General features: G+C 38.8%; 1 protein-coding gene across 1 annotated transcript; it reads left to right on the forward strand.

Annotated features, from left to right (window-relative positions):
• Positions 1-12,765: 12,765 nt before the first annotated feature.
• Positions 12,766-13,725, forward strand: LOC112667383 (olfactory receptor 56A3-like). Its single transcript, XM_025458959.1, has one exon. The coding sequence runs from the start codon at positions 12,766-12,768 to the stop codon at positions 13,723-13,725; it is 960 nt and encodes a 319-aa protein (XP_025314744.1).
• The last annotated feature ends 1,629 nt before the right edge of the window (positions 13,726-15,354 follow it).

Below are 15,354 nucleotides of genomic sequence, written 5' to 3' on the forward strand. Positions count from 1 at the left end.
CAAACATCGAAGTCAAAGAAAATTGAGACACAGAGGAAAATGCTCCAGAAGAAATAACAAAATAAAACCTCAGAGGGATAACTAATTGAGAGTAAAGCAGGATGCCTGGTAAAGAGTATAATGTAATGATCATAAAGATGCTCAGGGGCTGGGATCCCTGGGTGGTGCAGCGGTTTGGCGCCTACCTTTGGCCCAGGGCATGATCCTGGAGACCCGGGATCGAATCCCGCGTCGGGCTCCCGGGGCATGGAGCCTGCTTCTCCCTCTGCCTGTGTCTCTGCCTCTCTCTCTCTGTGGCTATCATAAATAAAAAAATAAAAATAAAAAAAAAGATGCTCAGGGGCTTTGAGAGAAGAGTGGAAGAACTCAGAACTTCAACAAAGAAATAGAAAATGCAAATTTAAAAAAAGTTGAAAAATACAATTGAAGTGAAAAATACTCTGAGGGAATCAACAATAGATAAGAGGAGGTATAATAAAGGATCAGCAATCTGAAAAATAACAGAAAGAAACCACCCAAGCTTAAGAGAAATGAAAAAGAAATTTGAAAAAACGAGGATGGGTTTGAAATTTGAAATTTGAAATTTTTATTTTTATTTTTATTTTTTTTGAAAAGAAATTTTTAAAAGTAATGGATCTCTTGGACATTGGGCAAACAAACATTCACATTATAGATGTCTCTGAAGAAGAAGGAGAAGAGAGAGAAAGGAACAGAAAGCTGATTTGGAGAAATAGCTGAAAATTTCCCTAGCCTAGAGAAGGTAGTAAACACCTAGGTTCAGGAAGCACAGCGGTCTCCAAAATGATGAACCCAAGGAGATTCACACTACAATATATACTAATTAAAATACCAAAGTTTAAAGATAAAATGGGAATTTTAAAAGCAGCAAAAAAAAAAAAGAACTAAAAAGTTACATGCAACAGAAATCCCATAAGACTATGAGCTGATTTCTCTGCAGAAATGTTGTAGGCCAGCAAGGGTTATGATATATTATGATACATTATGATACATTCACAGGAAAATCTTACCACAAAAAATGAGGAAATTGAGGAAGACACAAAGAGATGGAAAAATATTCCATGCTTATCGATTGGAAGAATTAATATTGTGAAAATGTCAATGTTAAATTGACACATTTAATGCAATCTTATCAAAATACAGTGGACTTTCATCAGAGAGTTGGAAAAAATCATCTTAATATTTGTGTGGAATCAGAAAATACCCCGAAGGGCAGCCCGGGTGGCTCAGTGGTTTAGCGCCGCCTGCAGCCCAGGGCTTGATCCTGGAGACCCTGGATTGAATCCCACATCAGGCTCCCTGCGTGAAGCCTGCTTCTCCCTCTGCCTGTGCCTCTGCCTGTCTCTCTCTCTCTGCATCTCTATGAATAAATGAATAAAATCTTTAAATTAAAAAAAGGAAATACCCCGAATAGCCAGGGGAATATTAAAAAAGAAAACCATAGCTTTGGGCATCACATGCCAGATTTCAGGTTGTTACAAAGCCATGATCATCAAGACAGGGTGGTACTGGCACAAAAACAGATACAAATAGAGAACACAGAAATGGGCCCTCAACTCTAGGGTCAACTAATATTCCACAAAGCAAAAAGACTATCCACTGGAAAAAAGACAATCTCTTCAATAAATGGTGCTGGGAAAATTGCATATAGACATGCAGAAGAATGGAACTAAACCATTCTCTTACACTATACACAAAGATAAACTCAAAATGGATGAAATATCTAAATGTGAGACAAGATTCCATCAAAATCCTAGAGGAGAACACAGGCAACACCCTTTTTGAACTTGGCCATGGCAATGTCTTGCAAGATACCTCCTTGAAGGCAAGGAAAACAAAAACTAAAATGAATTATTGGTATTTCATCAAGATAAAAGGCTTCTGCACAGCAAAGGATACAGTCAACAAACTAAAAGACAACCTACAGAATGAGAGAAGATATTTGCAAATGACATATCAGATAAAGGGCTAGTTTCCAAGATCTATAAAGACATATGGCCATGTCATTGTCAGAGGAAGATATAGACATAGCCAACAAGCACATGAGAAAATGCTCCACATCACTGGCCATAAGGGAAATACAAATCAAAACCACAATGAGATACCACCTCACACCAGTGAGAATGGGGAAAATTAACAAGACAGGAAACAACAAATGTTGGAGAGGATGTGGAGAAAGGAGAACCCTCTTGCACTATGGGTGGGAATGTGAACTGGTGCAGCCACTCTGGAATACTGTGTGGAGGTTCCTCGAAGAGTTAAAAATAGATCTGTCCTACGACCTAGCAATTGCACTGTTGGGGATTTACCCCAAAGATACAGATGCAGTGAAACACCAGAACACCTGCACCCCGATGTTTCTAGCAGCAATGTCCACAATAGCCAAACCGTAGAAGGAGCCTCGATGTCCATTGAAAGATGAACAGAAATATCAGAAAGGGAGACAGAACATGAGAGACTCCTAACTCTGGGAAACGAACAAGGGGTGTTAAAAAGGGAGGTGGGCGGGGATGGGGGTGACTGGGTGAGGGGCACTGAGGGAGGCACTTGACAGGATGAGCACTGGGTGTTATTCTTTATGTTGGTAGATTGAACACCAATAAAAATAAATTTATTTAAAAAATAAAAATAAAAATAAAAATAAATACTATGTGCAGATCACCTACTGCCTTAGGTGGATTTCCAAACAGACTCCAAGATTCTGATGTATATTGGTGGTATTTTGGGGAATTGAAGTAGAAAATAAAAGGATGGAGATAGAAACCAAAGAAAATCAGAATCAAAGCAATTTAATAATAAGCAAAAATCACGAAGGAGAAACATCATGTATGGAAGATTTAATGATGGCCACATATTATTTTATACTCCTTGAAGAAAGAAGTCCAGGCCAATATCCCACCTGTTGAATCTGGGCTGTTTCCAGTGACTCACTCGCAACCAATAAAATATCGCAAAAGGGACACTGATTTATAGATATGTAATTTTATATATAATATACACACACACACACACACACACACACACAGACAGGCATACACACACATTTATCTTTGAGATTTCAAAGATATTTTGGGACGTCTGGGTGGCTCAGTGATTGAGCATCTGCCTTCAGCCCAGGGCCTGATCCTGGAGTCCCGGGATCAAGTCCTACATCAGGCTCCCTGCATGGAACCTGCTTCTTTTCTGCCTATTTCTGACTCCCTCCCTCCCTCCTTCCCTCCCTCCCTCTCTCTCTCTATATATATATATCTCATGAATGAATAAATAAAATCTTTAAAAAAGATATTTTAATGACATGGGAAATAATCACATTATAATGTTAAGGAAAAGAAACTAAGATAAAAAATGTACATCTGCCATTTACTCAGTTTTTTAAATGTGTACATGTTGGTTCAGTTTTTCTTGTAGAGCCACAGATTGTTACAGATTTACTTCACTCCAAGAAACTTGGATGACAGGGCCATGTAACAAATGTCTCAGACTGCTGTTTGTTTGTTTTACTCAGTTTTTTTATTTTTTTTCAAGTTTTTATTTAAATTATACTCAGCTAACATACAGTGTAAAATTGGTTTCAGGTGTACAGTTTAGTGATTCAACACTTCCATACAACACCCAGTGCTCATAACATCAAGTACATTCCTTAATCCCCATCACCTATTTAACACATCCTCTCTCCCACCTCCCCTCTGGTAATCATCAGTTTTTTCTCCATAGTTAAGAGCCTGTTTCTTGGTTTTCCTGTCTTTTCCCCCCATGTCCATTTGTTTTGTTTCTTAAATTCCCATATGAGTGAAATAATATATTTGTCCTTCTCTAATTTACTTATTTCACTTAGGATTATGCTATCTAGCTCCTTCCATGTCATTGCAAATGGCATGATTTTATTCTTTTTTATGGCTGAATAATATTCCAATATATATCCCAACTCTTCTTTATCCATTCATCAGTTGATAGATATTTAGGCTCTTTCCATAATTTGGCTATTGTTGATAATGCTGCTATAAACATGGGTTGCATGTATCCCTTCAAACCAGTACCTTTGTATCCTTTAGGGAAAATATCTAGGAGCACAATGGCTGGATCACAGAGTAGTTCTGTTTTTAACTTTTTGAGGAACCTCCATATGTTTTCCAGAGAGGTTGCACCAGTTTGCATTCCCACCAGCAATGTAAGAGGGTTCCCCTTTCTAAATAAAATCTACATGCCAAAGAAACCCTAAAAATGTTTGGATAAAATTCAAATGAAAACTCACCCTTGCCATATTATAGTTTATACTTGAAGCAATAGCAATAAAAATAATGGTGGAACAGATCCACAGCCCTGTGTGCATGAAATTTTATAGGTAATACAGTTGACACCTCAAATCAGTAGGAAAAGGACCAATCATTTATCTCTACATGAAGAAAAATAAAGTGACTTAACCTAAAAAGAAAGTTACTTAACCTATAAACAAAGGAAACATTAAAAATATACTTACTATGCCAAACAGCACCTCCACCAACAAAACAAAAAATTTTCAGACCACACACTGGAGCCTACTGCTGATGGATACCATTCTGCTGGCAGTAACCCACACTTGATGGAATATGGGGAGTTCTAGGACAGACCATGAGAGTACTCAGAGTACTGCTGAGATGCTGAGGGGACCAAAGTAAAAGATATTTATAAAAATGGCAAGACACCACTTCATATTTTCACAGTTACCAGGACAATAGGAGTATATACTAAAGTAATATAACTCCCTGATTTTTTAATTTTTTTTATAAATTTATTTTTTATTGGTGTTCAATCTGCCAACATATAGAATAACACCCAGTGCTCATCCCATCAAGTGCCCACCTCAGTGCCCGTCACCCAGTCATCCCCACCCCCCGCCCACCTCCCCTTCCACCACCCCTAGTTCATTTCCCAGAGTTTGGAGTCTCTCATGTTCTGTCTCCCTTTCTGATATTTCCCACTTATTTTTTCTCCTTTCCCCTTTATTCCCTTTCACTATTTTTTATATTCCCCAAATGAATGAAACCATATAATGTTTTTCTTCTCCGATTGACTTATTTCACTCAGCATAATACACTCCAGTTCCATACACTTTGAAGCAAATCGTGGGTATTTGTCGTTTCTAATGGCTGAGTAATATTCCATTGTATACATAAACCACATCTTCTTTATCCATTCATCTTTGGATGGACACCGAGGCACCTTCCACAGTCTGGCTATTGTGGACATTGCTGCTAGAAACATCGGGGTGCAGGTGTCCCGGCGTTTCACTGCATCTGTATCTTTGGGGTAAATCCCCAGCAGTGCAATTGGTGGGTCGTAGGGCAAACCTATTTTTAACTCTTTGAGGAACCTCCACACTGTTTTCCAGAGTGGCTGCCCCAGTTCACATTCTCTCCAACAGGGCAAGAGGGTTCCCCTTTCTCCACATCCTCTCCAACATTTGTGGTTTCCTAATTTTGACAGTATAATTCACAAACAGATATAAATACACCAGTATGAAACACAATGCATTAAGCTTTTTATAAATTAAAAGAAAAACAAACAAAATCATCTTTGTGATTTTTTTTACGATTTTATTTATGCATAAGACACAGAGAGAGAGGCAGAGACATAGGCAGAGGAAGAGGAAGGCTCCCATGGGGAGCCCAATGTGGGATTTGATCCTAGGACCCCTGGATCATGACTTGAGGCAAAGGCAGAAGCTCAAGCACTGAGCCACCCAAGCATCCCATCTTTGTGATCTGGTGGAATATTTCCTAAATTAGAACCCCAGAGAAAATCGTTCCATAGAAAATTAGAAAATTTGACTTGATCAAATTAAAGAATTTTTACTGAATATTGGATAGCATACACTAAAACTCACAGTACATGACAGATTAGAGGAGATACTAGCAATATATAGCCATAAAGTTGCTCTCATATTAAAAGTGCAAGATTTTGTAATACACAAGAAAAATAAAAATTAATTTTAAAAAAGGCAAGAAATGTCAACATATAATTCAAGATATGGAAATCCCAAATGACTAAATGATATGTGAAAAAATCTCAGTTATCAGGAGATATCTAATTAAAATAATGAGATACTATTTTATATCAACCAAGCTTTTTAAAAATGATAACATCAAATGGTATAAGAGGTGGAAGGGGAGGAGGGCGGGGGGTGGGGGTGAATGGGTGACAGGCACTGAGGGGGGCACTTGACGGGATGAGCACTGGGTGTTATTCTGTATGTTGGCAAATTGAACACCAATAAAAAATAAATTTATTATTAAAAAATAAAAATAAAATAAAAAAGAAGTGTGAAAACGACTAAAGAAATTTTAGTAATCCCTAGGGCTGTTTTAATATTTTGGAAAGAAATTTGATAATTACTAGTGAAATTAAATATTTTTATGTCATATCTGAAAGGAAGAAACTACTGCACAAAAAAAGATATTTTAGGTCTATAAGAGAAGTATACAAGGTTATTGACAGCAACATTATTTTTGCTAACAGTAAATTATGGACCATTGAGGTATTGTTTTTTAAATTTATGATAGTCACACACACAGAGAGAGAGAGAGAGAGAGGCAGAGACACAGGCAGAGGGAGAAGCAGGCTCCATGCACCGGGAGCCCAACGTGGGATTCGATCCCGGGTCTCCAGGATCATGCCCTGGGCCAAAGGCAGGCACTAAACCACTGTGCCACTCAGGGATCCCAGACCATTGAGGTATTGACTAGTCATAGTAAGAGGGGAAAATGCACATAACAGAAATTGAATAGCAGATAAAAATAATGAAGTAGACATACACAGAGCAATATGGACAGATGTAAAATTTAGTGTTGGGTGAAATCAAAGAATAACCTCAAATTTATAACTCAACACCATTTAAACAAAAAATGTCCAAGACTATCACCTATAAATGAAACACAGTTATATAAGAACAATAGAGATTAATTAGAAAGACACTTTTCTGGAGGGAAGAGAAATAGAAGCAATGATGATATGTGCAGAAACAAACAAAAAGTAACCAAAATGAAGGGTCCCTGGGTGGCTCAGTTGGTTAGTTATCAATCTGACTTTCGCTCAGGTCATGATCTCAGGGTCCTGAGATAGAGCCCCTCATTGGAATTTCTGCTCACAGGGAGTCTTCTTGTTCCCCTTTCTCTGTCCTTCCCTCTGCCCTTGCTCTCTCTATCACTCTCTCTCTCTCTCAAATAAATAAATAAATAAATAAATAAATAAAATATTTTAAAAAATAAATAAAGCAAAAGAAGATCTTTATCGAAACTGATGATGATGGGACAGCATAGGGAATATGGTCAATGACATATAATTGGCAATGCATGGTAGCAGATGGTAGCTTGTGATAAAAGCATAATGTATAAATTAGGCAAATCACTATGTTGCACACCTGAAACTAATACGTTATGTGTCCATCATACTCAAGTAAAACAGTACGTAAAAAAAGAAATAATAAAGAAACCAATGATGCTTGCAACCATACTGAGGAATATGAATAATTCACAATAAGTTCAAGTGGAAATTAAAAAAATTTTAGTGATATTTTCTAGTATAAAGTTAAGAAATCTTTAGTACAATGAAGATTTCTATAGGACTATCTCTCTGAAAAACAATATGCATTTTTGAGCACTGGGTGTTATTCTGTATGTTGGTAAATTGAACACTAATAAAAAATAAATTTATTATAAAAAAATAATAAATATATAAATAAAAGTTAAAAAGAAAAACAAAACAGAATAAACTATTTCTTTCAAAAAAAGGAATATTTGTTTCAAGTTTCTCTTGAATTATCATTATAATGCCATCATAAAAGTCATAAGTTAACATCAATCAAGAGTCCTACAGAATTCACAGTCAATATAGGGTTGGATTACAGTGCTCCTTGCTTTTAGAGAGAAAGAAAATCATTTTCTTCTCACACTTGCCTACTTATCAGTCCTAAGAGGACCTCTTGGGCCCAAGGAATTAGGGATGGAGAGGTTCACAGAGTGTAAAATCCCTTGGGCTCTGGAGTTATAACTACCTCCAGATACTTCAAGTACTAACCAGAACTCCAATATCAGCAGACCTTGTGCTTCACATCCTCTGTAAGTGAGTCTGTGTAGAGGGTGGCTGAGAGGCAGCTATACCAATATTAGACAGAACACTGGGGTGGGGGTGGGAGGAAGAAGGGGGAACCTTCCTATTCAGCCCAGATTTGTGCACTTTTCCATTCCTGAGTCAGAATGGCTGAGATAGTCTGAAAATGGGGTAGTAGAGACTGTATTTTGTCTCAAGTCAGGTGGCACATGTGAGAACCTGTGCTCTGGGACCTTCCTTTTTGCCATCATCTTGCCTTTTTCGATTTTTTTGCTGGGTGATGCCAGAGATAGTAGAAAAGCAGGAAATCACCCATAAGAGACTAATGGGGATTGCTATAGCCAGCATGAAAAGTGCATCACCTGTAGTTTAGTTTAGGTGATTTGGGGTTTTCAAATGTACATATTGAAACATAGGGACATTAGGGCAAAGCTTCTGCGCACAAAGGCTTGAATCATGGTATAGGAATTATATTTAATCTAAATAACTCAAGATATTGAGGACAGAGACCACAAGTGGGGGTCAGTGGGAGTCCAAAATAGTTCTTCAGATTCAGCTCAATCTAAAGAATTTCTACAAGCTACTGCCACGAAAAACAGAAAATTATGCACAGATCATAGAGGTATCTGTCACAGATTCATTCAGATCAATGTTGTTTAAAATGATACCTCAGAGAGATGTCTCACAAATCTGTCTGAATTTATGGAGTTAGGTGGTCCCTATCAACCCCTCCTCTCGGTCAAACAGGGCTTCCATAGTGCTATGTTGGGGCCCATCCTGCAGTCTGGGGAAAAGCTTGCCCTACAGGGTCTCGGCTTGGATCATTGCCCTTCAACTTCACTGGCTTTGTCATCCTGTCCTTACCTGGAACCAGTAGTCATTTGCTCTAGGTCCTCAGCCCAAGTGCTGTCATTGCCTAGCTCTGACTGCAATCCAAGGTTAAAACAGGAGAGGAGAAGAAGGACATAGATGGTTTCAGCTACTTTGCTTCTAGGGCTGAGTAGATAGTTCAATGCTTATTGGATGAATAGGAGATTGAAGAACATGTAAGAGAACATGCCAAAGAAGAGAGAAGAAAGGAAGAGTCAATGAGCAGAAAGAACAGATAAAAAAATCCCCTTACATTGTCCTCTGAAATATCATTCTGGTGCTAGAAATAATTATCCCAAAGTTCCTCAGGAGACAAAGAAACTATGCTTCTTCCTCGTTACTTCTCCATGAGCATTCATGTCTGAATCACCAGTTCTTCCTTTAGTCTCTGTCTTCCAAAGGTCATTTCAAGATTTCCTCTATTTCCATGCAACAACACCCTAATTATATCCAAGACTACATGGAATGCTCTGGAAAAGGAAAGTTTCTTTGAGTTGGTGAGATTTGGAGCTGTGTCTTGGAAGGATTAAATGTAAAAATTTGGGAGAATAGGATGAGGGGTTGTGATGAGCAAATACAAATGACAAAACCTAAATGATGAAAGTGGGGTTTAGATGGAATATTTGGAATTTGGCAGCCTGCTGTTATACATGTTGAGGGTCATTGTGGCAAGGTCTGAGTTGAGCAGGTTGAGCTATTAATTTGTGCCTCAAACATACAAGTGAAAGTATTCAAAAAGAATGAGAGGGAAAGATAGAGTTGAATAAACATGATGCCCAGGATTTACAGAAGGTCCTTTGGTCACCAATCAAGCCTGGATGTCACCTTTCCCTTGGTTTTTATCTTCATAATTCCCAGTCTTTGTAAGACACTCAAACAAGGCAAAGGATAGCCAAGACAAGCTGACATGGGGAGTGGAGGGTATACAGTTTTGTGACAGAAAAATAAATCAAAGATTGTGCTTATGGAAATTGATTTAAAATCTTTATTGAACCCAGACTGGGTGGCTACTTAGAAGGGAAATAATAATAAGATACACAAAATAAAGGGAAAGAAAGAAGAAAATTGGACTCTGAGCAGTGGAAGCAGGAGTCAGACTGGTAAGTGTGTTTAAAAGGAGAATTTCAGATTTTTGGAAAACTGCCGAAGGATTGTATGTGCATGGGCGGTGGTGGTGAAGGTAAAAGAGGGGAACATAAAAACATATAAAATAGAATGACAGTTCAGATACCCATTGCTACATCCCTGTGGTAACCCAGAACGCAGGTATATTCATATATTCACGCACTTTGGATCTAAATTTTATTTCTTCCACATCTGAACCCTACTAATTAAACTGTGTAAATATGCATAAAATCACTGAATCTCAACTTGCCATTTCAAAAGATAAACTGTTATAATGGTCAATTTATCCTACTACTTCACAGTGGTATGAGTCACTAATGAAATAATATGTCTAAAATTCATCCCCAAATTGCCAAAGTTACTACTGAGGTATCTATTATACCAAGAGAACAACCATGGGAAAGCCATCTAAATCTCTTCTACATATGAGGAGGGAGCCATGCCTTGCTGACTCCAGCTACACAAACTCTTGCTTGGGGAGGCAGAGTATCAAAAGTGAAGAAAGGAGCCCTGGAAGGGAATGCCTCTCCTCCCTCATGTGAGAGCAAACCCCAGCTCTTAACAGGGTCTCTCTAATGAACAGAATGTAACAAGAGTCAGCTGAGCAGGACTGGAACTGCATTTGGAGAATAGAAAATCATAAAAAGAAACAAAAGTATATTTGAACCTCTCCAAGAGGAAGTGTGTTTCCAAAGGTATGAAAATATTGTTCAGATCTGGGGTCACAGTTTTATTAAAACTTCCTTCCTTGCCACCCTATCCCCACTCCAATACAATTTCACCTCCATCAGATTCTGTTGTCAAAACAATTCATTGTATCATGGCTGAGGTTTGTTTTCTTTTTATAGGATTGATAGGGCAAACACATTATCATACAATTACTCCTGAGATCCAGAGGAATCCTAGAAATTACTCCCACCCACCCACTATATAAGCAGGCAAAAGATCAATGTGATACAGTATGGGTGGATAATATTGGGAGATATAAATTCTCTCATTAGTAATGTGATATTATAACATATCTCATTGGATGCCAAATAATTCAACAGGATGAAGCCCTAGCATATTTAAGTATTGTTACAGGAAATAAAAAAAGTTCCCAAACTAATATGCCATTTATATTACATAGCAAAGAATGACAAACAAGGAAGTACATAAACCTCTAAATGAAAAAGTGTGTCTATACCCACAAAATAACACCACAGAGACTTGGTGCATGTACACAGATTTATCTACAATGGACATCATGATGTGAAGGATCCCAGAAAACTGGACCTTGCCTTTGCAAACCTACAGCCATGTGTTAGAATCCTTCACCTTTCATGTAAAGTAGAGAGGACCACTTCACTTTATTTACAATCCCTTCTCACCAGTCTATGGCCCACGTTACAGTGACTCAGCTAACCCTACCCTCTTTTCATAGTTTGAGCAAGATCCTGTCATTTGTTCTTATTATTGCTCATTGCCCCCGGAATGGGCTTTACTTCTACTTCCTGAGAGTAAGGACAGTTTCTTTTTCAATACTGTGATCCTAGCACCTAATAGAATGCCAGGGGAGGAGGTTAAGTGATAAGAGAACATGACAACATTGAACTATCCCCAGAAGCAGAGGAATATGTACCTGGATCATTACATTTAAGATGGGAAAATAAAATACAAAAGGGGACGTACAAACTTTAAAGATACACTTCAACACCCGCACACTATTTCAAGCAGAACAATCGAATTTTCACAGCAGATATGGCTCTCACATAGCTATATAGATTGCTTCTTCTCCTTTTAAGGTTGTTAAGAACCCTACAAATCTGAAAACATATAGACGGGGGTGAATATGATAATTTGGGAGGATCCACATGTCCCTCTTTAGATGACTATTTAGGGATCATGAAGACTGATAAGCTTTATTACCAGAGTATCAGTTTTTAAATCTGTATTTAAAGCAACGTACTTCCAGAAAATCAGAATGGAGGTGGCATGAAGAACTAGGGACACATATCTGAGTCCCAATTTGGGCCTGGCTATGCCACTTATCTATGCATATTGTAAAGGTAAAATTGTCATGTAGTAGTCTATGTGGTCACTAAAGAATAAAAAACAGAGGGGATCCCTGGGTGGCGCAGCGGTTTGGCACCTGCCTTTGGCCCAGGGCGCGATCCTGGAGACCTGGGATCGAGTCCCACATCGGGCTCCTGGTGCATGGAGCCTGCTTCTCCCTCTGCCTGTGTCTCTGCCTCTCTCTCTCTCTCTCCGTGACTATCATAAATAAATAAAAAATTTTAAAAAAAGAATAAAAAACAGAAAACATGTAAAACATACAAATTTGAGGAGAAAACTGTCAAAAAGTAGTTTACTAATTAATTCCTACTCTTTCATTTCTGCAAAGAATATACAATCCTATTAAAAATAAACTTTGATCAAATCAAACATGTATAAACAAATCATATTTCTTCAGGCCTCTATACTGCTTAAAGTGATAGGAGCATCCCAGGAACACGGCACAAACGATAAACAGGTGGATTCACATGGGTCTGGATGACCTGCTAGAACTCACAAGTTTCAGCTCAGCGAAGCAAATGGCTCTAAATCCATGTGTCTTGAATTAATAGTTCATTTGTATCCCAATTTTACAGATCACTAAAGGAAAACCGTAGAACTATTTGGCAAAATATGACAGCGCACCAAAATGGCACCATCTCCGTTGTGGTTTCCGACTTCCTCCTGAATTGTTTAGTCAGGTCTCCCAGCTGGAAGTTCTGGTTGTCCCTGCCCCTAAGCTTCCTCTTCCTCCTGGCCATGGGGGCCAATGGTGTTCTCCTGGTCACCATCCAGCTGGAGGCCTCTCTGCATGAGCCCATGTACTACCTGCTCAGCATCCTCTCTCTGCTGGACATCGTCCTCTGCCTGACTGTTATACCCAAGGTCCTGGCCATCTTCTGGTTTGATCTCAGGTCCATCAGCTTCTCTGCCTGCTTCATTCAGATGTACATCATGAATTGCTTCCTTGGCATGGAGTCTTGCACATTCATGGTCATGGCCTATGACCGCTATGTGGCCATCTGCCACCCACTGAGGTACTCTTCCATCATCACTGATCAATTTGTAGCTAGGGCTGCTATGTTTATTTTGGCGAGGAATGCACTTCTTACTATGTTCATTCCTATCCTCTCTGCCCAGCTCCATTATTGTGGAAAAAATATAATTGAGAACTGTATCTGTGCCAACCTCTCTGTGTCCAAGCTCTCCTGTGATAATGTTTTCCTTAACAGAATATACCAGTTAACTATAGCCTGGACTCTTCTGGGCTCTGACCTCGTCCTCATCTTCCTCTCCTACATCCTCATCCTAAGAGCCATTCTTAGACTGAAGGCAAAAGGGGCAGCTGCCAAAGCTCTGAGCACATGCGGCTCTCACTTCATTCTCATCCTCTTCTTTAGCACCATCCTGCTGGTTTTTGTTTTTACCCACATGGCTAAGAAAAAAGTTTCCCCTGATATTCCCATCTTACTTAATGTCCTACACCATGTAATTCCTGCAGCTCTCAATCCCATTGTCTATGGGGTACGAACCCAGGAGATTAAAGAGGGAATTAGGAAGTTACTGAGAAGGGTAGTAGAGAGATGCAAGTAATTGTACTCTAGCTTGACTTCTCTCAACCACAAATACTCAAAATCACTATTGGAAGGCAGGGACTTGGAGATAAAATTACAGTCCTAATCCTTTCTCTGGACATGCCTGAAGATATGAACTGTATGGTTTCCCTCCTACTTCCCCCAGCCTGATGCTGAAGACTGTGCATCACACCTCCTTGTATGCTCCTGATTAAATCCCTTTTAGAGTCAGTGTGATAGAAAATAAATACTCATTTAAAGATGTGTGGCTGATAGGAAGCATCAGTATTTACTGACAGTGCATTGACTTTAGAAAAGTAAAATGAGATTAAAAAGCAACTGTTAAAAAATATTGACAGTAACCATTATGCTTTAGTCCTTCCCTCAGGCATTCAAAGATATTTACTGAAAGTTATGGTATGTCCAGCACAGAACTAGAAAATGAGACTCTAACATACATAAATCTTGATCCTATTACCCAAAAAGGGCTGGTGGAAAACCCAAAAACATGTAAAATCAATGTAGAAGGGTTAGGTTAAAATTTGTCAATAAGCCCAGAGGAGAGAGGAATTTGTTTGTGCAGGTGGGATTCCTTGCATATCGGATCTCTTCCTTCAGTCCCTTAGTCAGAGCTGCCTCCCTAACAGCTTCTCAAAAACATGAACCACTGTCTCTGGGACTTTTTTGCTTGTTGTTACTCTGACCACATAGCTCGTTCCCTCCTTGGGTCTCCCTGACCACAGTATTTAAAAATAGTGTCCAACAATATTCCCCCAAAGCACAGATGATGTTCTAACACTCTGTTTCCCTGTTCTGCACAGCATCAATCACTATATACTGACTGTATATTTTGCTCATCTATTTATTTAGTCAGCCTACAGTCACTAAAATATAAGGAGCAGAAGGGCACGAACTTTTGCCTTTTGTGCTCATTGTTGTATTTCCAGTGTCCAAATAGGTGCTAGGTGTACAGTAGGGACCATAAATGTTTGTGAAATCAATGACTGAATACAAATTGAATAAATGATTAAATGTATGCTATTTACTAGGAATATAATTCAGATACAGTTCTTGTTCTCTGAGTTCTTACATTGCATATTAAGAGTGAGGGAGCCTATATCTCATGCAAGAATCCATGGTCTAAAATCTGAAGACTGTATAGAATATACCTTGGGACAGATGGAGGCTTAGAGGGAAGATCAGAAGTACATTTTTAGGTACTGAGTTTGAATACTCAAGAGAAACACAAGTAAAAGTGTATCGTAAGCACAGGTTACTACACACGGGTTTAATACTCAAATAAGATGTACACTTGAAAATTGACGACAGATCATACTTGAAGCAATGGGAGTAGGTGGAAGGGCCTAAGGAAAAAATAAATATTAAGAAGAGAAGGAAGCCCATCAAAAAGCCTTGCTGAACCTCTGTATCATCCCTATTTCTGCTGTGGGGACATTAGCATGGAAATTACAAAAAGATGTAGTGGTCAGGTTAAAGGGAACACAGATAAGAGTCACAACAAGAAAGCACCTCAATGGGTGCCTTGGTAGCTCAGCCTGTTAAGAGTGTGCCTTCAGCTCAGGTCACGATCTTGGGGTCCTGGCATCAAGCCCTGTGTCATGCTCCATGCTCAGTGGGGAGCTTGCTT

The sequence above is a fragment of the Canis lupus genome, chromosome 21 (assembly GCF_003254725.2).
Source record: "Canis lupus dingo isolate Sandy chromosome 21, ASM325472v2, whole genome shotgun sequence".
Lineage (NCBI taxonomy): Eukaryota > Metazoa > Chordata > Mammalia > Carnivora > Canidae > Canis > Canis lupus.

Excerpts from the sequence above, each read along its gene's own strand:
- LOC112667383 (XM_025458959.1), top strand. The coding sequence starts at position 12,766 with ATGACAGCGCACCAAAATGGCACCATCTCCGTTGTGGTTTCCGACTTC.